The sequence below is a fragment of the Tyto alba genome, unplaced genomic scaffold, assembly GCF_018691265.1.
Source record: "Tyto alba isolate M040663 unplaced genomic scaffold, T.alba_DEE_v4.0 Super-Scaffold_38, whole genome shotgun sequence".
Taxonomy (NCBI): domain Eukaryota; kingdom Metazoa; phylum Chordata; class Aves; order Strigiformes; family Tytonidae; genus Tyto; species Tyto alba.
The window spans coordinates 6,677,966-6,702,572 of record NW_024881313.1 but is presented as its reverse complement, the minus strand read 5'-3'; the positions used below and the strand labels follow the sequence as shown (position 1 = coordinate 6,702,572).

Genomic DNA, 24,607 nt, shown 5'->3' with positions numbered 1-24,607 from the left:
GACGTGCATTTTAGAGTATTTCAGATTCTACTGAGAAGAGATACCATAGTCACTGAATTGTCATTGTACTTCAGAATGCAAAGTATTACTCAACACCTTTCTGAAAATCCTTAAAAACTGGAATATAGATATGTACTGTACTGCTAATAAGATGCAGATCATGTTTTCCATTTTATTCTAAGTACAACACTCAGTTGTTCTGCTATTTGTCTAGGTCACACCTTCAGTTTTTCAATGGAGCAAGCTCTCAAAAAGGTAAGAAACCCATTCTTCTATGTTTTCCTCCCTTTATTGCAGGAAAGGAGGCACCACCACCAGAAGAGCATGCTAGAGAAAAAAATATCCTTGCTTACATAAGTTTTTCCTCCTGACTACAAAGAAAGTTGAGTCAACATTTCTCACCTCCCAGAGTTACTTCTGAACCCAAAGGATCTTAGCAGGCTTTGGTTCTTTTTAAAGGAGTAATTTGGGACCAATCTGATTAATTAAAAAAAAACAACAACAACAACAACAACAAAAAACAACAAAAAAAACCCAGTAACTTTTAGCTTCTGACAGATACAGCTTCTCTTTGGAAAAATCATTTGTGAAAAATCGACAGCAAAGGCAAAAAAAAATATCATACCAACCCAAACTAGTCAAGTTTTAAGAGCAGAATATCAAAGATCCTACTAGAGAATTTTACCAGCCCAAGCGCTTTCCATATTTCTCACAATTTGCACGCTTCCTTTAATGAAGTATCAGTTCAGAATGATGTGCTTGAACTTTAAAAGGCACATAAATAACTATGACAGGTAGCCATGTTCACATCGTTATCTCAGTTGAGACAGCTTTATATCAGCATATTTAAATGCATAATCAGTACAAAAACACATTTTCTTCCTCAAAATGCCACCACGTGCTACAGGCTAATATTAAAATGCACAAACGATCATTGCTGTTTCAAAATATTGTTTTACACTAAAACATTTCTAAAAGGTATCTAGACTGAAACAATTTTTAATGCTGGAACAGAAGAATGTCCAAGCAGTTTCATCCCCCTTACTTTAAAGCTGCATCCAAATGTGTTAAGACACTCCAAACACTTTCTATTTCCTAATGCAAATACCTGCACGGCTACTATCTAAAAGGACAGCAATAGTGTTTTAGGTAGAAAGCAAAAAAAAAAGCAATCTTGAATTTGTGAAGAAACAACCCTCAAAAAAAATATTTTTTTTTTACTGTTGGACTCTTGAGTCAATTAAAAGGTCTTTAAATTATCTACTTAAGCCTCTCCTTTTATGGAATTACATTTTTTACTGATCAGTGGCCCAGGAGCCTCAAAAGTAACTAACAAAGTCTTTACTAACAAAGCCACTGTGAACTCAATATTTATTTGCTATAGTAAACAAGTAGTTCACTTATCTCACAAATTGATTATTAAATTTTTGAGAAAGCCATCAAAAAACCCATATGAAAAGTAAACATGAACTAGCAGGAAAATGTAGTCATAGATGCATATACACATGATTACTTTTCAAATGCTTAAAAAGAGAACATATCCATCCTCCAAAATGAGAAGAATCACAATTTTATGGTACAGATAATTATTATAAATAAATATATTCAAAGGTATACAGATGGGGTTGGTTTTAATCTCAGCAGTATTTGTAGTGTTCACATGTGAATCCTCTCCCTTTGCATTACATACATGAAGCAGGAAAGGACAGCACATATCCTACACTGTAAAGCAAGTTGTCATTAAATGATGCAGCTAATAGATCTCAAGTAACAGTTGAAATAAATTACGTGTATTTTTAACTGCTGGTTTGTAAGCATTTTCACAATGTGGAAAGCTCCAAGTAGGCCTTTCTACAAAGCGACAAGTACTTGGAGAATAGTCCAAATAAAGGTTTTAGGACTGTTCTCCCAAGGCAACACAACACTCAGGGTCAACACTGGCTTTCCATTTCAATTCAAAGCTTCACTAACAGGGAAATCTTTGATACCTTGCATCCAGAATTATCCTAACAACTTTTCAAGTAAAATTTGCAGGGCCTTGATCACCCTGCTACTAAGGTCCCTGAGAAATCTAGTGGTAGTCAGAAGTAGTAAGAAATCAAAGAATATATGACAGTATCAATTTAGCTATCAACAGGGAGACTGATCGGATTAATTTACATGTTGATATGCATTCTGAAGACCAGACAGGCTTGACTCGGTAGTGCAAATCACTCAGAATGACTTTCTAAGCAGCAAAGTAAAATTATATTTCTACTTTGCTGGACAACCTGGGAGTTTCTCAAACAGCATTCTCACTAAAAATGTGTATACAGAAAGCATTTTATCCTCTGGCCACTACTGCCACCATCTCACATTTTGGAAAAGATCCTTATACTGGGTCTTTTCAGAAGAGGAATTAAGGACTTGGTGCAATTTTAAAATAATAAACAAAGGTTTGCAGGATGGTAGAAAATGAGACAATACAGTTAAGACAACTAAAACCAGCTCAGTATGTTTGAACTTATCCTGGACACTTTAAAACAACCGCGGTCATAGAGAATGAAACCATTCCTGACACAGGTAGAGAGAAAACCTGTCCCCTTGCCTCCCAGTTGTTTTTTTTTTTTTTCTTTTTTTTTGCCATCATTTCATCAAGGGTACATCCACTATATAAATGCGTATATTTATATTGCATGTATTTAAAACAACAAAAACCCTAAAACCTAAGCAATAACTGAAAAGGATTGCAAACCTCTCTAACATTGTTCTCTTGAGCTGTAATAGACAAGCTTCTTATAACTATAGATTCACATTCAAGTGATACTGAATTACAGAAAGAATTCTGTCAGTCTCAAACATCTTTACAATTCCTTAACATATTTCTCAATTCTATACCCAAGTCATAAAGCCCACACACATGATCTACAAGCTTACCTATGATCATGAGGTTACAAAACTTACCGTTTCCATGGTAGGATGTCATTGCTAAGAGCCAACATTTTGACGGAGACTCTTCACATAGATAGAACACAATTAACTAGCACACAGGACTTATTTTATTCTGCTGGTGTTATGTCAGACATTTTATGTGAGAGATCTGATATACTCACTTCACTCTGTGGCTCCTGAATTACTTTGTAAAGTGATGAAATCAAAGCACTCTTGTCTTTCAGATTTGTAGCATAGCTGGATATGGATGCTTCTGGCAGTGTCTGAAATATAAATAACTACTAGAAAAAGCAATTTTTGTCATGAATATATAACAGCTATTTCAACGACAATTTTCCATTACGAGTTACTCCATCAGACTTTACTATCAACTAAAACTTGTTTCACAAAGAAATCTTTACTATGGAAATCACCATGTTTTCAGGACAACACAATTGCCAGAAAACACACTACCTTTTATCGTTATGCAGTTTCATATAGAACGTAATGACAGTGGATGGGAAACCGATTAAAACCCGGAGTTTCACAGGTACAATCCCAGTGAAATTTCACTGTGAAATTTCAGTACTGTGAAACTTGGCAGTTTGCAGATCCATACTTTAAGGAGTTCTCTCAAAACTGACTGTACACAGTTAGTGAACATTATTACAGAATGTAGTATTACTCTGAAAGAACACAAATTCCAGTTGACACGAACGGCTCTTCTCTAACACTGAACAGATTTTCTGCCAGTACTTAGGAGGGCAAAAATCTAATCTTTTTAACAACCCTTTGGAAACTCTACATTTAAACTTACTATTCATAGCTCTTACAGTATTTCTTATCTGTAGTCCTTCAAAGGAGATCATACTCCACTATACAGATGGGAAAACACATTCCCAGTGTATCTAAGCAGATCAGGAGGAAAATCTATAGTCAAGTCTAGTTCATACTCAAACCAACAAGATCATTCATCTGTGATAAACGTTTTTGCTGCTCTGTATCAAGTAGTATGTCATTCCGAAGAGGACAAGGAAAAAAAATCCTTTAAAGCAGACATTTGCATTTATCACATTATCTCAGCAAAATCCAAGGTTACTATTTTTCTTAATTTTCTACAGTAATTAAGCGCTCTTGCATACTGCTCCAGCAGCAATTCAAACACAACTGGCTAAACATGTATAGGTAGAGATATAACATCTATAGATATAGAGAGTATAATCTATTACCTTGAACTCTGATAACCACTCCTCCACAACCCCAGTATCCACAGCTAACATCTTCCAGCATCCGTTCCAAAACCTTCAGCCTGAAAGAATAAGCAAAACACAGTTTGTGAAAACTATGTAGTCACTGCATTAAACAGACGATAAAAATTAAGTCCCTGTGAATATTTAAAGAATCTGATCATGCTTTTACTTGTTAACATTTCACATGCTGACATTACTTTGAACTTTTATTCTACCTCACTTATGCAAGCTGCTGGAAGCATTAAGCATGGGAGTCTTTACATACAGCAGTTTAATAATTTGCAAGCATGTATTGCGTGGGAAGCTCAATAAGTCAAAGATCTGAAGAAATGGCATTCTGAAAACAGAAAGTATTACCTTCTCAATTTCAATTTATTTTTCAGCTTACAGAACTTAAAAGAACACTGTATGGACTCACTGAAGAGAAATGACTTTTTCCTAGTCAATTGCTATTCCCAACTTGGAAAAGGTCACTGAAATAAAGACTGATGGAAAACCTTTCAATCCTCCCCCACTGTGGCAACTGCAAGACAATGCGCCTGCTGCCACAGCATGCAGCCTAAGATGGAATCCTCTGTCCAACATCCCGCACAATCTCAGACAGAGCAAAATCATCAGTACTAAGACTTGATGTAGAGTGGCTTCTGAAACCCATTTCCGATTTCTCTTAATTTTTGAGAAAACACTTTAAAACAGCTGTCCTTTAGAACAGCTTATTCCGAAAGAAGGAGCAACAAATTAAGATACAAAGCTACCAGAATTTAAAAGAGCATGCTGCAGAGAATATCCCAGGCACAGGTAAACTACTGAACAGTACGCATTAGCCTATCCAAATTGTGACCATGGATTTTAAACCATGACAAAATGGATTACTCTTCTGAGGAAAAAATTTACACTTGGTGAAATGTTCAGTCATGTGAGAGATCCCAACAAGTTTTACTTTGTCACTTTAAAATCAGTTATGAAGCATCGATACCCAGGTATGGGCTTGTTGACGAATGACAAGCAAGGAAAAGGAGGAAAGGGAAGAATTGCCTTGTGTAGCCCAAATACAAATATTTTGTTCTGAAATCCAGACTGTAGTGGAATCTGTCCAGAGAATTTTAAGAAGCCTAAAAGGAAAAGAACCAGACCTGATAATAGTGGAAGCTCACTATAACACTCCAAAGCAAGAGGGGATAAAAGTACTTAAGGAAGGTTTTACTTAAAGAGAAAGAGACCAAAATCTTTCAAAGCATAGGGCATGGTTGTGAGGAAATACATGCACAGGGAAAGGAATAACATCAAAGAGGCTGTCCAGTAACTTCTTGAATCATTTTAATACACCATAATAGCAAAAGGAACCAGAGATTTCCACCCCCCCTCACTAGCACTATTGTTAAATAAATTACCTGGTCAGGTGAAACCATGAGGAACCAGGTATGGCAATCTCCTCTTACAACCCCAGAATGATACACAAGTCTGCGTAAAGCTTACAAGAACAGCACTTTCTGAGGATGAAAGGGGAATAAGGAAATGCTAAGGAATTATAAACTGCACAGGGCTAGATTTAATTTCTCAAGAAAACAACAGTAGCAGCTGTAAACACCTAGGAGGTGCAACACAGCAGCAGTTCCACTAAAAGACTTCTCCTGGCAGGCAGAGGGTTGTGGCAGATCCACAAGAAGTACCCCAGTAACATCAGGGAAGGTTGATGACAACCCACAGCCAAGTGAGGAAGTGGCAGACCAGGTTGGCAAGCAAAGGGTAGAGTGATATAGGCAAGAGAGACCTCGTAAACAAAAAAAAAAAAAAAAAAAAAAAAAACCAGAACAAACCAGGGCTCCAACAAGTACATACATAAAGTGCTGCTTGCTGGATGGCATTATGGGGGAAGCTCTAATACCTTTTGTAGCAAATCAGCACGACTGGGTGCCCCTGTGAAGTGCCCATACACCAACAGACACACAGCACAGCAACCAAGCAGGAGCTGTTAGTGATCTGCATGTAGTTGCAGGGCTAGGATCTCGATGGGATCACTGAGACACAGCAGCATAGCTCACATGACCAGATTACTGCCATGGCTGGATACAGGCTTTTTAAGGACAGTCTGGGATGGTGAGAAAGGAAAGCTCCCCTTTATTTGGGAGAGCAGTAGGGATACATGGAGCTCTACCCTGCAGCTGACAATGAAACAGCTGGGAGTTTATGGGTCACAGATGAGAGCGCAGACCAACACGGATGACACTGTGGCTGATGGCTGCTACTCATCAGCTGACCAAGACAAAATACACGAGACCTTGTTCATATAACTGAAGAAGCCTCACATTTACAGGCACCTTGACCTCCCATGGAACATGAACTACCCTGTTATCTCCTAGAAGGGCAACACAACAGGGAACAAGCAACCCAGAAGCTTGTTGGAGTGCACTGATTATACCTTCCTAAAAGTGGTTACTGAGGAGCCAACAAGGGTAGTCACTCTGCTGAGCATCATAACTACAAGCATGATAAAACTGTGCAATGACACAAAGGTCCTGAGCAACCTGTTCCAATATTCAGTACTTCGAGCAAAGACGGTTGGGCTTGGTGATCTCCAGAAGTCCATCCAAACCTCATCCATTATGTCATCCCGTATCAACAAAGAAATAGGAAGGATTGCCACGGATGAAACTTATCTAGCTGAATGCTAACACTTTCTGACCAGCACTGATGGTCTCTAAAGGTATAATGATGACAATATGGATTAGTGGCCTCTGAAGGGCATAGATTGTATGTCAAACCCTGCTCTGAAGTGAGGCTTTTCGGGATAATACTGTGTGCTAACAAACACAAAGGCTAGTCCTACTACAATTAGGGAAGCAACAACCTCATCAGTTCCTACAGAATCACACCATCGACTAGCCCTACTTTCATTCCTGTGAAGGTGGACAAAGGCTTTTTCAATGTCTCATGCTTCAGCAGGATTGGCAATAGTAACCATTCCCAACTGAGCCCCATTAATAGCAAAAATGCCTGTGCTAATGTTGACCGTTCAAAGCTAGAAACCCATGGTTTAAAAGTGTCCAGAAAAGTCTTGGATACTCCAAGTCCATCGCTGACAGCACAGTTATTCGAGAGATGCATTTTTTTCACCTATTTTTACTGATCCATCAAGCATTATTTTCAGTTTAAAGGCGCCCAGAAAACACAGGATTCATTTGACCAGTAAAAACAGTAAGGGCATCCTTGGCTGGCATTATCCATTGGACTAAGGACAATACTTCAAGCCTTTATGACTGTGTATTTGAAGGCAAGTCTTTTTTTGGCAAAAGCATGAACTTTTGAAATTACATCTAAAAAAAGCTGAACTAAAAGAAATAGGACAAAGTTTTTGCTGATCAGGTCTTTGAATTTTAAAGTAGCAGAGGCATTCTATTTTGAGTCAAAGCAGGCAAGTTTCACAAAAGATAGACTGTTCTTTTACCTTCATGCATTGAAAAAATGCATATGCCCTTCTGAACACACTGTTTAACCTCAAGCACATATGCATCCACTGCAACACACATTTGAGTGTCACAAATAAATCTAATTTTATAATTATTTTCCTTGAAGACAAAGATTAAGATTATCTGTTAGACTGATCTCCCCCTAGAGGGAAAAAAATCGTCAATTCCACACATCAGGTGCGTGGGATTTATTAAAACAGGCAGACAACCTACTGTTTTGCTGAGGATTGCCACATTTTGTGTTAGTTAAACAATAGATCAAGTTGGACTGAAACACGTATGGACAAAGTTGGCAAACCCAAGACTGTTCTAAAGGAAGGATTGAGAAATTTCCATTAACAGTACCATTTTTTCTGAAGATCATAGAGAGTTTACAAAAAGTAACTCTAAAATATAATTTTTAACACAAAGTAGCACAAAGTAAGGCCTAATTTATAGCATTCATTAACCTGCTACAGAAAAAAATCCCAAGCATATTAAAAAAACCCATGCTTTAATTACAGCTCCATTTGAGTGGATCCAACTGCAAGATATAGGCCACTGTAAGCATTAGATGCCCCTGTCACTATAGAATTAAAGCAACGTGAAGTAGATAAAGTAAGTACATGCTACTTTGGAAACAAAGCTGTAAAATTATATTGAGAATGTACTTGATAAATACCAAAACTGTAATAAACATTCAAACAATAAAGTAAACACTACAGCATTTCCCCCCAAAAGTCTTGCTTTAAGGTACATCAGCATGTAATTTCCTTTGAATAGACTTTTTTCCTTGGTGTCTTCCTCTTAAGTCCCTGAGAAGAGTTCAGATGAATGGAGTTTGAGAATTTCTTTAAAAACAAATTGCTTTTGTCCCCACAAATCAAACAATACTTTGACTAAAACTGACAAGCAGCTTCAAACATCTCCATGCTCCTCATTCTAAGAGATTAAGAGGCAGAATCATTTGGATGTCTTGATGGAATACAGTTGCAGGAAAGAGGAAGAAGTCTCAGATTCAAATGTTACCACAAAATTATTTGTGATGGATATCAGTAACAGTCAAGTTGTCACATCACAGTTGAACTTTTATTAGACACACATATATTCTTATCATTATATCATACATGAAGTAAAGCAAGTTTAGGTGACACTCTTTCATGACAGGTCTTATCACATTACTTCACATTTGCCACACGATGAAAGCATGCATAGCTACTGCAGCCCAGCTAACACATGGCAAATTTATCTGTGTGTTTATGCCTTGTGAGTTTAAAACACGTTGGAATATTTTCCACAACTCTCAACTTGGATTAGCAGCAAGAAATATGATTTATACTAAACAATAATTAACAAACTAGCTTTGCTAGTAGAACATCTATTTAAAGCAACCATACATAAAGCCATACAGCCCTTACTGATCTCTAACACTGGAACTCTAAGACATATGCAACTTGAGCTCTAATATCATATAATAAAATAAGTCTAACTTACATTCCACTCAAAGTCTGCAATCCATTTTGATATAGCTTGAGGTAAGACTGTTCCCTGGATCTGTTCCCAAGTCATAAGCAGCCTTTGAGAGCTATAAATTGATCTTGCTCTATTTTAATACTATGTTAAAACTCTCCTTATATAGAAGATACCAATTTTTGCTTTGTTTCAAGATGAGTAGTACAACTGGAATAAGATATCAAGAAAGTTTATCTGACAAAAACAACTCTTGTTTGGAAGATAACTGTACCAAATCTCTACAAAGACCATTCCTTTTTCCATTACAGTCCAACAAGAACTTACTGAACTTACTGTTTTTAATAGAGGGTGGGAAAAAAGTTGCTATGCACTGAGCTGGTGGTTAGTGAGACAAGCTGAATTAAGATGTATTCTCTGACAAACTTACTAACAGATCCATCTACTTAAATGGCTTCTGTTTTTCATATCTGTCACTCAAAACTTTTTAAATGTAATAATATCAAATCATAGCCTTGAATGGAATCACAGACAGCACATGCACAGGTTGTTCTTTAAGAATAAATTCTCCCAATATGTGGCTTTCCTATTCTTTAAAGCTACTCAGTCTTTGTAGAATTTATCCACAGAATGCATGTGTGTAAATGAAATCTGGATTAAGTACAAGGAGGCTGGACTTGGATGAAGAATTAACTCTCGAGTTCTGCAGAACTGACTTTCTGGAACCACAGTATTAGGTATTTGCTAGCGGAAGTCACAGAGCTGGAAAAAAACAAAACCAGGAGCCAAAAACTGCTCAAGTCCCATCCTCTGGGAATTGCTGGAAGACGAGGGAAAGCATATACTGTGTCCTTACCTAATCTGAAAAGTATCTGCTTGGAAGTTTGTACTATTTGTTAAGAAAAAAATTTTTTTAGCTTAAGAGAAACATGGAGCAGAAAGTTAAGATTTTTATGAACGACCAGCCAAATATTGTTAACCCATCCCAGAAGAGGAACAAAGTAAACTTGTGAGCATTCTGTTAAGATGTATCAGACGCATAAGAGATCAAGTTCCTGGTACATGTAGATCTTGTATTCTGTAGTAGTTCGTACACAAAAGTAGGGAAGGGCCAATTAGGACTTAACTTTTCTTATTCTTTGAAGTGGTACAAGTAGTATGAAAAACTTTTTAGTCAGCTCTACATCATATATCAAGTTCACTTAAAGACTACAGTCCATACTTAAAATTAGCATTACTGAACCCTTTTCTCTCACAACTTGTTTCAGAGACAAAGATACAATCTTTGGTAAGCCTCAGGACAGGAAACAACACTCAGGCAAGTGTGTTCTTGAATGAATTGCCAAAGAAGATAATGTATTTTCCCGATATTAACGCACAACTCATTCTTGTGATACAGTGATCTGTTCATTTACTATACAATTTTGAATATGGTCACACTATCCTGTTCAAACAGATAGTTGTAGGTACAGTAATGGGTAGAAAATCATTCAAAGTCTCTTGAGAAAAGAAACCGATGCTACTGAGGACTCCAAAAAACCACTCTGGGAAGTTTCAGAAACCACAAAAGTCAAGTCTGACTTCTTGACATTTTTCATACTTGCACAAAGAAACAAAAACCTCATTGTGCTAAGCCTGAAACAGTCACATGCTCTACTCAAATACACAATGCAAACAGTGCTCAAAGACTCGGTATCAAATATTCTCTAACAATTGCTATCTTCAGTGTAAAATCAGGCAGTATCAACAAGATAGCTACAGTGCGCCAAGCATCACTGACTTGTGCTCAAGCAAATTCCTAAAATGACAAGAGATGGCTGCTCAGCATCTTCTAACAGAAGAACTAAAAAGCATTAGATGAAACTATAGGTGACAGGCTCAAAACAAACAGAAGGAGTTACCAAAAACATTACAAAGGAATTATGCATCGAGTCCCAAATACAAGTACATGAACTTTACATAACTACACAGGAAAAAAGAAGCCTGGACATGTTCCTGGAAGAATTCATCCACAGCCACTAAATATATAAGCACTTCTTCCAGTTCAGAAAGTTGAAGTCAGATGTTGCTCCCTCGGACACTCTTCCAGCTTCCCCTCTCAGTTCCTTTTTAGGCCTCTATTAACAGCCACTGTTAGACAACAAGGTTTCAGAAATTCTGGCCTGATTCAGTATGGTCATTACTGCAGTCTTCTTTACAATTCGGCAGTGAACATACACAAAGATAACTGTTTTGAAGATGTTTGTTCCCACTGGTTTGTAAAGATTACTGAATCTCAGGAACTGAAACTACAGTAATTTGAATTTCATATTGCCAAGGGTGTTTTTCAGTTTTGCTGCTTCCCTGATTTCCCTTCCCCCTCTCCCATCAGTGCTAGAAGCAACCACATTATTTGCAGCTTACACTTTAGATCACAATGTGGAACATCAACCTTGAAGAGTCAGGGGTCAATGGACTTTTCCATGATATAGATTTAAATAGCATCTCCTGATCTTGTGCACATATGCTTCTTGAACAATTTACACCTGAGATGACAAAGCGATATATATTTACCCACCAAATGGAAAGTCCTCCTGAATGATATCCATTACAAATTTTTAAAACCATAGGCCTAATAGTACTCAGTCACAGACGACAGACCTCAATTAAGCTTTGATGACAGCAAATAAGGAAAAATTTAGTTACTCTAAAGGAAGAAACCATACATTAACTAGACTGTATAGAAATTATAAATAACTGTCTTAAATGCAATTGTTTCTTGTGCAAAGGATACAGCACCATAGAACACTGATGCTTTGCAGCCCAGAAACGTACACAGAAATATTTGGCATATCAAACTAACTCAGCCTTCTACAAGCTTTCAATTCTGTCAATAGGAAAAAAAAAAAAAAAAAAAACAACCAACCAACCTCATACACTTGTACACCCACAGTTGAGGACATGACGACATTTACAATGCTGGCAAATAGTCATATGCACACACGTGACCCAGAACTTTCATGATAAAAGCTTTCTAAAAAGTCTTGAGCAGAACGCAGGATCCCTATAAGCATATTTTTTTTGAAGATTTTTTTAATCCTGTGACTCCTGGCAAGTATACTTGTTCAACTTTAGATTAGCAAACAACAATTACAAACCACCTTTGTACACAACTAACCTTGTACTTGCCCTTTACCAGCAAGGAAATAACTTTTAAGACAACAAAATGACTCATGCCAGGTAAACAACTCACCAAGATAGAGATAAGAGATTACACGTTGATACATTCACTTGAATTTATACAAACTGTAGTAAGTCAAATTTATATTGTTAATCTGTACAAAAGCAGCCCTAGCAGTACAGTGCCAAACTGAAGTAAGAGGAAGTAACTTCCACAGCTTGAAATTTATTGATTTTTTAATCCTACTTTACTATTTCTTCCTTGTCGACTTTTGCACAAGAGCACAGTACAACTGCCTTACTCATAACTGCAGAGACAGTCGAAACTGACCACGTGTAAAACAACTTACTCCGGTTACATCCCATTCTCGGGCTTGCAGAAGCCCCCTCTCTTTCACATTATTTAATTTGCAGCATATCCTCAAGTGTTAGCTTTTCTATCATCTGTAATATACCAATAGTTACATTCATTATAAAATAATAAAATAAAAGCTATTACTCTCAAAACAGTTTTTCTCAACAGCTGGAATATACTTGCTTCCTCTTTTGTTTTACCTCATGCAAACAGTATTGTTTGCATCTTATTAAATCTTTAAGAAACAACTAATAAATCTTTAATAAACAGACTAATCTTAAAAAATGCAGGTAGTTGAAAAATCTCTTGCCTTGAAGTATGCTCCTACTTATTCTGGATTCACATAAGTTAACAGTTTAACATAGACAAAGAAAAATCAAGATAACTATATGCATCATAAGGAAACATAATTTAAAGTAACATTCAAGTGAGTACAACCACAGGCTTAACCAAACATAAATGAGAGGACAAAAAGAAATGTGCAAAAGGGAACAGTGTGCTACTACTACAGAAGTGACCTAATCCACACAGCTTTTCCAGTTTTTGTTTTATCCACAAAATTCCATAGTATTAAAGGTATCTTTACACTCTGGTAAGAACAAACTAGAAAGCTTCACAGTTTTTGTCTGTTTTCTATGTATCAGCACTCCTGTAACTTCTGTCAAGTGTCTACAAGCTGTCGATACTGCAGTACATGGCACAGTGCTCTTACCACTGCTGTAAGGGAAAGCAGTGATGTGGAAGTTATCCACCTACAAGAAACATTCTCTACAGAACCCCAAGCAAAGCAAACTTTCCATTCTCACACACCCTAGTTTCCCTAAACCCAAAGTACACTACATCCCTATGAAGTCAGGCAGTTTCCCTGAAACCCAAAGACAAATTTAAAATAATTAAATAATAAACTATGCAGAGAGAATAATTATGTTGCAGCACTCATTTCAGTGTTGCATACACGTCTTGAACCAGTGAATGGTCTTTTCAAGAATACAGAGTATTAGTTTGCTAGCAATGCCATGACATCCAGATCCTTGCCTCCTCAAACTTCAGTGCTACTATACCTGTACTAGTAGTTATTCTTTTAAACTAGCTGTTTGTGAAGTTTGTTTGCTGCAAGCTAATTTTAAAAATAAGTTTTCCTTTCTAAGTGAAAATTGTAAGTCATCTCAAGTTAAGAGTTTGTTCAGAACTTCCAGCCACATATCAAAAAGAAAGGTGCCAGGTAATTCAGCTGTTGAAAACACTCTCAGTGTAGAGTATGCATAAGCAGATGCTGCACAATAGCTTGAACATGACCTAAAAAGCACGTGGAGAATTGAGCAGAGACTGTACTTCACCTCTGAGCAACAACTGTTAAAGGCATAGTTCCAACACCTTCTGCCATTACAGCGAGTAGTTTCAGCTAGAGCAAGTGGAGAAGCATTCATTAGACAAGTAGTTTACCAGTGACTTTGTACAAAGGACTCAGCTCACAAAGTAGGGACAGGAGTTTGGGCAGGCTCTCCACCTTCCATTTTTAATACTCTTCACCTTTTACTTTTTAGTAGCAACATTAAGAATGTAATACCATTGGCCAATTCCACTGGCTGAGAATGAGATTTCAGGAGATTCTGACTATTTCTAACCCCACTCTAAGTATCTGCATCTCATTTAATCTGAAAGGCAGAGATGCCTACTTGCAAGCCAGGAATTGACTTTAGAAGATACTACACAAGCCTCATGAGGAAGAAATTTTGTAGCAGCTCTTGGGACATCCTTTCAACTGAATCTTCCTTCTGCCTCCACAAACTGAGAATTAGGTTGCAAAAGTTACAGGTGCTTCAGACATGACATTTTTATTTGCCAAAAGATTAGTGAAGTTGCAAGTCCTAAAAACTTTTAAAAATAATATTACTAGTATGAAAACCATTTAAAAATAATTCCATCTGGTTTGAAATCATACCCTCCTTTCACAGATATTCACACACATCCAGTTAAAACTTCCCTCTCCAACCTGGACTCCTAGTCTGCAAGCATTCATAAGTTTTCATGTACCCACAAAAGTGAACTATCCTTTCAAAGCATTTTCACTTGTAGCTGAGGAAGTCCAACACATTATATTTGAAACAAGCATGAAACTATACTTTTGGCATAAATCCTGGGTTGGGTGAATGATTTGGATGTCCCAGAAACAGGATCTGAAGAACTTAGTACACCGCAAGAATAAACATTATGGTGTGTTTACCCAGGGTAAATCTACAGTATAGTGTAATAACATCAGACGTGATCAAATATGACTGCAATGGAAAAGTCTGATTTTACTTTTACTCCAAAGCATTTATTTTAAATGAATGCTATGATAAGTCCCATCACTCTATCAATGCAGAAGCATTAGCCTTCTTGATAACTTAATATTTCCAAAATATTATGTCCAGCATACCATTCTACCATTTCACCAAAGATCACGAGAGAAAAGCAGAATACACCGCAGATTTTATAGCAAAAAGAGGTTTATGCTGGTCTATTGATATCTATCTGTGTTTTAGTAGCTCATTTTGACAGAAGAAAGTTAAGTGAAGGTGCATTTTCCAGAGGAGGGGTACATCAATACTGAAAATAATCTCAGGATTTAGTTTGCTTTGAGTGGTTGATGATTGTTCCCTGTTAAGTTACAGAATTAAAATGATCCATCAATACATGCACATAATGCTGCATTAAACAGGTTCAGGAAAAATATGCTTTATCTCTCCACAGCAGTTTTCTCATTCTTCCTCATCCCTCTCCCCACTGCTCCCCCTCGCACAAGTCTGTTATGCAAGACTGAACACATTAATTTGAAAAACATTTCAGAGCACCCAAGAATAACTTTGTGTATTTTACATACTTTATAAGCAAAAGAAAAACGTAACTTTAACTGAAATTTTTAAGAAGTAACAGCAGGACCCACACTTCTGTCTCATTCAGAAAAGATGCATCCAACACATTAAAATTCTCGCTTGCCACGTGTAATTTCAATGCTGTAGTACAGACAAAGCATGTGCAACTTGAAGTCTCAGACAATTTACTACCCTGTATGTCTTGCTCTGTATTATAATTTTTAAAAAAAAAAAGACAAATTCCCAAATCATAACTGTGGTAAAGCAGAAAGAAAAAGGTATTAATTGTCTTACACTGTAGGGTATCTTAATTTAGGTTGAATGCATATTATATGAAAAAGCTCTTCAGGTAAAAAGTTCCCACTTCATGAAAGAATCTAAAGCTCAGAATATTAATTATTCCAAGAAAGAAATAAAAATCTAATGCAACACAGGTTCTAGAGACACTCTTATTTGAGGAACTCATGTACAGATTTCCAAGGTAAATGGTATCACCAAGTCATCTGCCATTGTTCCAAACCAATAACAACAGAAAGTTTCTAATGAATTTATACTGATATCACTTAGGTAGCAGAAAACAGTTTAAGACTAAAAATAACAGAGCATGCATTAATTTTCTTTTCCTGTTTCTTTTATTTGCATTCTCATTAAACCTCAAGATAGGTCTGATTTCTAAGTCTAATATCTTAAGACCTAGATATCTAGTATTTACAGACTGAGTGGCACTTCAATACTCAATTACAAATTCAGAGCCTGACTTCATGACTTAGAGCCTAACAAATATTTCTGTAGCCTAACAACACAGTAATCAAAAGTTGTTTCTATAATAATCTGAAGTCTGTGAACTCAGAACTTGATTTAGTGTATTCTCTTTACAGGCAACAACTGAAAAGTCACTAGAACGGCAGATGCAATTATGGCAATACATGGAAATTAGTCACAGACTGCACATACGTTTGGGACACAGTGGACTCAAATGAACCAGAGCTGAATGATATCAATACAGCTTAAAAACCCTAGGAAGAAACATGTTATGTTTGTAAGAACTGTCATATACCCAAGGAAAGAGGAGTTGCAATGAACCAAGAGCAAAGCAAGCTATATAACGAGAGGAAAAAAAAAAAAAAAAAAAAAAAACAAAAACCAACAAACCACCACACCTCAGTGAACAGCCACTTTTCAAACAGTATGACATTTGGGGCAGTGGGGATTAATTGCACAACACAAAAAGATCATACATCATTTAAAAATCAGTAGACACATTTAACAAACATCTCTGAAGGGTAAAAATGTGGCATCATTTGGTTCCTGTTTCATCAGTCAACTTCCTATTCACACTTTTACCAGTTCCTCTGTTAACTGTACAAGCAGAGACCTTTTAGGTGTTCCTTCTTCTCTTGACATCAAGTATACCCACAGCCTACTGCTGCTCCTGAATATATACCAGACTTACTTTACTACATCAAAAAGCCATTGTAAATGGTTAAGTCAGTTCTTGTCACTGTTTCACTGGATTGCTGCAACTTTGTGAACATAGGTGAACTATCATCCACTTTGCCAGAATAGGACAAAACATCTAAGACACTTTTAAATGCCACTAAAATGGTAATGAATCAAAGATTTTCATTATTTAAGGAACGAATTAATGTATGCGTTAGGTATGCAAAAGAACTGCACAGTTTAGCGATCTCTGATTATGTTAAATTTCAGGTGGAAGAATCCTTACCAGTTTTCCCAGTATAGCTACAGCTTGCCAATAACAAGTTTGCCACAAAATACCACAGCACAAATAGCCATTACATTCTAGTAAGAACTCGTGGTAACCAGTGCAAATGTATATGCTTCAGACACTCTTAAATTTTAGCATAAGACAAAAAGTATAATGCTGAAAATATGTATGCCAAGCAAAAGTTACTAAGGCAGCAAAAAAATTAAAAGTAGCAGAGATTGCAAATCTACTCAGCCAATCTCTGACATGATGCAAGATTTCTGCAAGAGTAATTCTGCTATATTTGCACACATTACTGAAAATACAACAAAACTTCAACCAATTCTAGCTGAAACAGATTTCTGATACATTAGGCAGTATCATCAAGTACTCCGCAAAACAGATGTTTCCTCTGTTGTGTTTCACTAAATAACATGACAAATTTGATTGTCTGAATTATAGTGTTTCATCACACTACTGTGGTGAAAAAAGCCATCATTTACAGTACTGACACAAAATGCTGCTGAGGAAATGGGGGGGGGGGGGGGGTGGGGAAACACGACACCTTGAATTTATTTCCTCGAGACAGGCAGGAACTGGTAAATACTATACCAGCACTGTCAAAGCTACAGAACGCATGTGTAAGTAGATGTGCCGAATTACTGTCAAAAGCATCTCACCTGCTCCTCTGGCTGCTGCACTGGGAATTTATTTCAAAGCAGGAAAAAAAAAATGCAGGAGCCTATTAGTCTTTCTAGATCTGACACATGAGGTTTATATAATTGGGAGCGTGAGAGATGTGAGTGGAAAGACCACAGCTTATTGTGCCTAAAAGCTGTAACTGAGTAAAAGCAGTAGCACATCTACAACACGTGACATGAAGCAGGTAAGTATTTTGGCACAACCTAAAGAAAGTTGGTAAGAAAGGTATTTTAACTGAGTAGACAGTAATTGTTTCAGCCAGATGTGCTACTAACCACAAATTGTAGGAGAATACTCAGAATTTCACTGGCGAAATCCAGTGTAAAGTTACTGTAATGAACATAAAACTGTTGCTTTAGCACACAGTACCAAGATCTAAGGAACTCCTTAATACCAGTCCTCCCCGCACTTTTAAAAAGATTTCCCTTCATCAGTTTAACACAAAATAGATGATGATGCAGTCTGGTTTTGCAACCTTCTTCACCTCTGGAAGAGTAACACAATGTCCTTCAGCCAGTAAACACTGGGAAGGAGTATTATTGGGGAAAAAAGTTTTCATTTTTGTACCTGAAGATCCTACAGCCTACTTCCTCAGATAGAGACACTATTAAAGCATACCCAAAATGTCTTACATGACAGACTGTTTGAAAATGTTCACAGTATCCTAATTTTCAGAGATGGTGGCTGGTATTAAAAACCTGTTAAATACACTTTAAGATTGATTAGGTCAACTTAATGTTTTTACATATACTGGAGTAATTTCCTTTAAGACAGCAAATACTGTAGGATTAAAAAGAATTAAAAATACAAAACAATTGTTTTTACATATGAGCACGGGATTCAAGTACTTGAAAACAACTCACAATGATATAGTACAGCCCTGTCCATTAACCAGACACTCATTAAGACCTTATATTATCCAGCACTAGCTTCTGTACAATACTCGGACTGCTAGACAGATTAATTAGTATTAGATTTAATTCTCTATCACATATTTAAAGTATAACAGGATTCTTCACCCCTTTCTAAAAAAATAATTCCAATAAAATATAGTAATAATACTGAATTATGGTGTTTAGTATTAGCAAAAATATTAAAGTTACGTGCAGTATTCATCGGGCTGAAGTTAATGCCTTGCTGAAGCATAAATATTTATCCGGTGCAAACAGCAGGAAACCTTAGGAGACAGCATGGCTTTAAGCACTGAACTGAGTTAATTAGTATCCAGTGCAGCTTCAGAGCATTAAAGTTTAGCTTACAAACAAAACAAAGTAACAAAATTGTAAAGGATACCTTATCTCTTACCTAAGAGAGTCATCTTTAATAGCTATCAAAAGTACCCAAAATATACAGTTTCTGTCACTACCTCAGAATGACAGCTCTCGTGCCAATCAGGATGGAATACAAATACTTAGTAACTTCTGCAACAGCAACAGGTGTGTTTTACTACTCAGCTAGTGTTGCTTTCACTTAAATTTCATTGTTATGCTTTGATTGCTACACAGCATTTCACATCATCAAATGTTAGAGATGGAAGAGCACAAACATCTGTTTTGGAGAGATAACCCATTTCCAGTCTTCCTCTCAACATTCAGATGATTCTTCAGCAATGCTGGTCATTTAAAATCAACTAAAAAATGTTTTCATGCACACCCTCGCTTTTCCTGGCATTCTGCATACAGAAGAGTGATGATTATTAAGTATGTGTCTAAATTCCACATGTTTTATTGATTCCAGTTCTAGTAAATAATACTCCTAGTAACAACTGTTTATTGAACCCACTTGCATTAAATTTGTACACCATTTCGAAGATATACTGAAGACTTGTAAACAGAGCCCTTAATTCATCATGCTGAAATACACTAACATTCACCCATTTCTGGCACTGCAATGACAAGAAGGGGTCACGTTCAGACAATTTCAGTACTCACTTGGGCTGTAAGTTATACTGCTTTCATTCACTGCCTTTCCAGTTGTTACCAAAGCACACAAGTTCATGTGAGGATGCATCTAAAGAAATCACTGTAAATAACAGTCACGCTCCCAGTCTAAGCCAACAGTCTATTTTTATTCTGCTGCTATTGAACATGGTCCTAATTAGGACAAAGGCTTCACAACAGTTTCACCAGAAGCACAAGAAAACACTTCATATCCTGCATTATTTCAGATGTGCTATGAATTGAAAACTATCAATCAGATCTTCTTGTTGTGGGGTTTTAAAAAATCTAACCCAGGAATATTTGAGTTTTCATGCCAACAAAGTTCCAGCACAAATTTTGATAGAAATCTGACTTACAATAAGAACAAACAGAGAAACAATTCACCCCTCAGCCTCATGGAAAACTTTTTAAATTTCACCAACATTTTCAAATAACTTCATATATTTTAAGTGTCAGTCATTTTCATAAAGAAAATCTTGAGAGTATGTGGAAGTACTTCATCTCAGAAGTGCGTGCATACACTTACACATTATAGAGTATAGGGAAGATTCTGGTCAATGCAGAAACTAATAAAGCATTTTAATGGCATGCAGAGCTTGAGTAGCCTAGAAGCTTTAAACACAGCTTTGCAGGAATATGCAGTTGCTACACATGTGAAACATTTTCATACTTTAGTATTCCTTGTCTTCATCGACACTGATCTGACACAGATTTCAGTCCTTATCCTGACACCACCTTGTTATTGTCTTCCAAGATTATCTCAATAAGCATTTCAGATACATTAATCCAATTTAAGTTCCTAATTAGCTGATTAGAAACCAAAAATGCTTTAATTCCAAAACATTCTCCACTCCCGAATATGCATTTAGTAGGCCACTATTTCAATTCTGGCAACTGAGGACAGCAAACTACCAAAAGGGCCATTTTTTTCTGGAAAGGAAAGAAAATAGGGATTTCAAGAAAAGATATCATGCCTACAATCCTAATTAAGGTGGTGCTTTTTTTATACTTGCATAATTAAACAGAACAGCATTAACAAATCAAAAGCTGTAATTTTGTTGAGCAGGAAAACGGATCTCAGTAAAACAAATATTTTCAAGTACATCCTACCAAGTTCAAAACAACATACTGAAAATCACTGCATATGAAAAGCAGGTTATAAGCACATTGTATTTCCATAATGCCATGGAAGAAGTCTTAGAGATTACACAGAGCCAATCCAGTCACCAAGCTATCACAACTTGGAAGATAAATACAAATTTGCCGTCTTCATTTTTTCTAAAGTTTAAGAGATTCAGACTCTAGTTCTCCTAACTTCAATGATGACAGAGCATAAACACGGTAAAGGTCACACTGTCAGGCTTCTCACTTCTTATACAGTACGATAGGATATCCTGCTTCAACTTCATGCATATTGCTCCTGGAAGACTGAGTGCCTGGTAGCTGGTAACACCTCAAGTAACACACAAGTGCAGTGATTCATTCGTGTAATCTCCATTTATGCTAACAAAACCACCCGCACAAACCCTATGGCAGACTTAAGTATAAGCTTCGTAGCCAACCTTGCATTTGAAAGAGAGGACGCACACCAGGTTATGCAGAGAGCGTATTTGCCTAAGTGAAGGCTTGGGAATGAAACCTGACCTGGTGATCCGCCTAACGGATTTAAATCCAAGCTGTTCCTGATATAGGCTTTGTATGCTTGCAGAATGCCCAGGTGATCTTTGTTTAGAGCCCAAGTGCTACTGCATTTTAATATTCTCATCAACATGAACATTTGAGCCTCATGAAAGTTTCATTTGAAAGCCTCAAACATAAAGAGTACTCCACAGGCTCTAAGTCCCAAAGGAAAGCCTTGGAACTGTGACTTTTCTCTTATAAATCATGCAGATTTCTCATATTATGCATCTTCCATACAACCTGAAACCTGGTGTCACACTGGGCCATAAAATGTATATTTATTTTCCAAATAAAATAGCCAGATGCTAGCTAACATTTGATAACTAATACAAGTCGCCAGCCTGAAGAAGGTGATTTTCACATTGCATGTGTGAAAGTCAGTGACAGGTTAAAAGAGAACCTAGTATTTATCTTAAGGCAGAATTTAATGAAAATGCATTTCCTGACACGAACATACAGTGAAGTTTCAAGATATCAGGGTTTTACACTAACGTGTACCAGGAATTAGACATTAATTCAGTGACTTACTATTAGGTTTGATAGTTATAACATATGCATCAGTAAATGGGCTCTTCTCCCAGCTTAGAGCCAGCCCCATTGTGCTAAGTAAAATATAGATGACACATACCATTTGTAGCGCCTAGCCTTGCAATATCTCACGCACATGCTTGTTTGTGATACAAGTCCTTGCAAAATTAACATCCAAGTGACTTAACTACTCAGCTATGTCTGTGAACATGTCTACTGTGGACTTTCTCAAGTGAAAGAAAGACCTCCTATTCAGAAGACTATGGCATAAGTTCAATGCCGTCCTGCCTGTGAAAGCCTTTTTCCTTGTAAGAAGCATTCTGAATAAATGTAATTTGTACCTTTAAAACAGCTAACACAGAAAGTGAACTGCTGCAGTTAATAAATCAGCCAAAACAATACTGAACTTCCTCAAAATTGTCGCCCCTCTGATAAAAGGCCTGTTAAAAGTACCTTTTCTCACAAGGAGATTATCACAGAAGAGAAGTAGCTGAGTTTTGCATTTCAAAAGTAGTATTTCCATACTGTCTTCTTACTCTAGAGGAAAAAATACTTCCAAATAACAGTGCCAGATGGATCTAAAACTGAACTTCAAAGTACATTACTCTTACCAACAGTACTTCACTGATGAAAGTAAAATAGATTGGAGGCTAATTTGACCAAGCTTCACAACACTACTTACTTTTCACAGCATAAAAGAACTTGTTGGAAGATGGAAAGCACAACAGAAGCAAGGCTCTGTCATAGAGGAAGGCATTCTGTGGAAAGCACAAACTTCTAAAAAGACGCTACAGCATCTAGCCACATTCCTGGAAGGAAAAACTGCAGAGAAGCCTTTTAGATGCAATGAAAAGCAATCACCAGTGACACTCTACACTTTGCTACGTAAAACTGATTTTTGCTTCTTTGCAGTGCCATTTGTTCAAGTTGCCTTAAAAAAAAAAAAAAAATAAATAACCAAACCTTAATTTGCAGCTAACAAACCTAGCAGCAATCACTTAAAAAGCCCGAACTTTAAAACTTTTCTGTTTTGTTCTTCTATAGTCATATTCTCATGCGATAGCAGTGTGTATTAAAAATTATGACAGATCAATGCTAACAAGACTTAATAATCTTTGAATATACAAATCTTTTCCTTGTGAACTTAAAACTTCAGGAGTTTCTTCGGGATAGAGTTTGAATTCAATTGGACAGGAAACAAACGTTTCTTTCAGGATTATTCTTTCCAGGAACGTGTCTTTCAGGATAACAGCGAACAAGACAAGTCCACGGGCATTACTTCTGCTGTTACCATTATCTTTAAAACACAAAACACGCGGAAAGTTCTTTCAATTTAACGTCCGTGAAGTAACGAAGCCTACACCGGCACAACCCCCTGCAGCCTGCGGCACTTCCGACTCACAAACCACAACCGCGAACTCTCAGTAATTGTAACTGTTGCTGCCACCTCTCGCATCCCTACCCGCGGGCACAGAAGTCAACGCGGCAGGAGGGGTGGTGGTGGTGGAAATAAAAAAAAAAAAAAAACACCACAACCAAAACACACAGAAGAGGTGGGTTAGCATGAATGTTTTTGACAGCACGCCACTACTAAACTCCGTCCTAAACCTTCCCACGAGCAGGCACACGCGCCCAGCGCAGCACGCGCCCAGCACAAGGAGCGGGAAGTCTGCTGCCAGGCACCGCGCTGTCCGCCCCCCGCTCCGGGGAAGCGGGCGGGAGCAGCTCCTTTGTCTCGCCCACAGCCGGCTGCCCGCACCCCCGGCTGCCTTCTCCAGGCGACACAAGTCACCGCCAGCCCCGAAGGACCCCGGCAGGCGGCCGGGATGCCGGCGGCGCCCTGGGGGAACCCGCGGAAAACGGTCCAGGAAGGCGGCGGCGGGGGGGAGCGGGGGGTGGGAAGGAGGCTGAAGCCGCTCCCTGGAGCGTCACCCCGCCCCGCCTCGCCCGGGGGGGCAGAGAGCCGCTCTCCCCGGCCCGGCGGGGGGGGGGGGGGGGGGGGCCCGCCCAGCCCATCGCGGCCCCCCGCCCTTCCCGCAGCCCCGCCACGGCAACTCCACCGCCCGCCCCGCGCGCGAGCCCGGCGGGTAACGGCCGCTCCCACCGCGCGCCGAACGGTTGCCCCCAGGGCGCGGCGGAGGAGCCGGCGCGCAGGACCCGGCGCCAGCGGGTCTCCCCTTCGGCCGGCCGTTAGTTGCCCAACGGCCGACCAACCAACCGTCCCACCGGCGCAGACCGAGCTGCCCCAGCCCCGCCGCAGGGGGGAAAGTTGGCTCCCGCTGGAGCGGCCGCTAACTCGAACTCACCCCTCCCGCCCGACGGCTCCGCCGCGGCCGCGCGCGCGGACTTACTCGCCCGCCGGGAGCGACAGCGGCGAGGGCGGGCAACGGCGGGCTGGCACCGCCCGACCCAGGCGCTGCCTGGCGGCGGCCGCAGCCAACGGGAGAGCGAAGCGCGGTCACGCCAGCCAATAGAACGGCAGAGCGGACCGTGCGGGCGCCCGCGCCCTCCTCTCCCCCAATGGGTGGTGCTGCCCCGCTCCGAGGGCGGGCGGCGCCCGTCTCTGAGGGCGCCCGGGGCGGGGGGGGGGGGGGGGGGGGCGGT

The 24,607-nt window shown here is 38.6% G+C and overlaps 1 protein-coding gene across 5 annotated transcripts in view; it reads right to left on the bottom strand.

Annotated features, from left to right (window-relative positions):
- FAM126A (family with sequence similarity 126 member A) overlaps window positions 1–24,401 on the bottom strand; it is a 48,267-nt gene extending 23,866 nt beyond the window's left edge. For 2 of the 5 annotated variants that reach the window (XM_042801912.1, XM_042801915.1), the window contains exons 1-3: window positions 24,310–24,401; window positions 4,140–4,219; window positions 3,093–3,194 (exon numbers count right to left, since the gene is read on the bottom strand). In XM_042801912.1, the coding sequence (XP_042657846.1) occupies window positions 3,093–3,194; window positions 4,140–4,190 (153 nt within the window). In that variant the 5' untranslated portion in view covers window positions 4,191–4,219; window positions 24,310–24,401. Of the gene's footprint in view, window positions 1–3,092; window positions 3,195–4,139; window positions 4,220–4,517; window positions 4,537–23,282; window positions 23,303–24,309 lie in introns of those variants that run through there. The other 3 variants (XM_042801914.1, XM_042801913.1, XM_032991554.2) reach the window with 3 other exon arrangements.
- Between the last annotated feature and the right edge of the window lie 206 nt (window positions 24,402–24,607).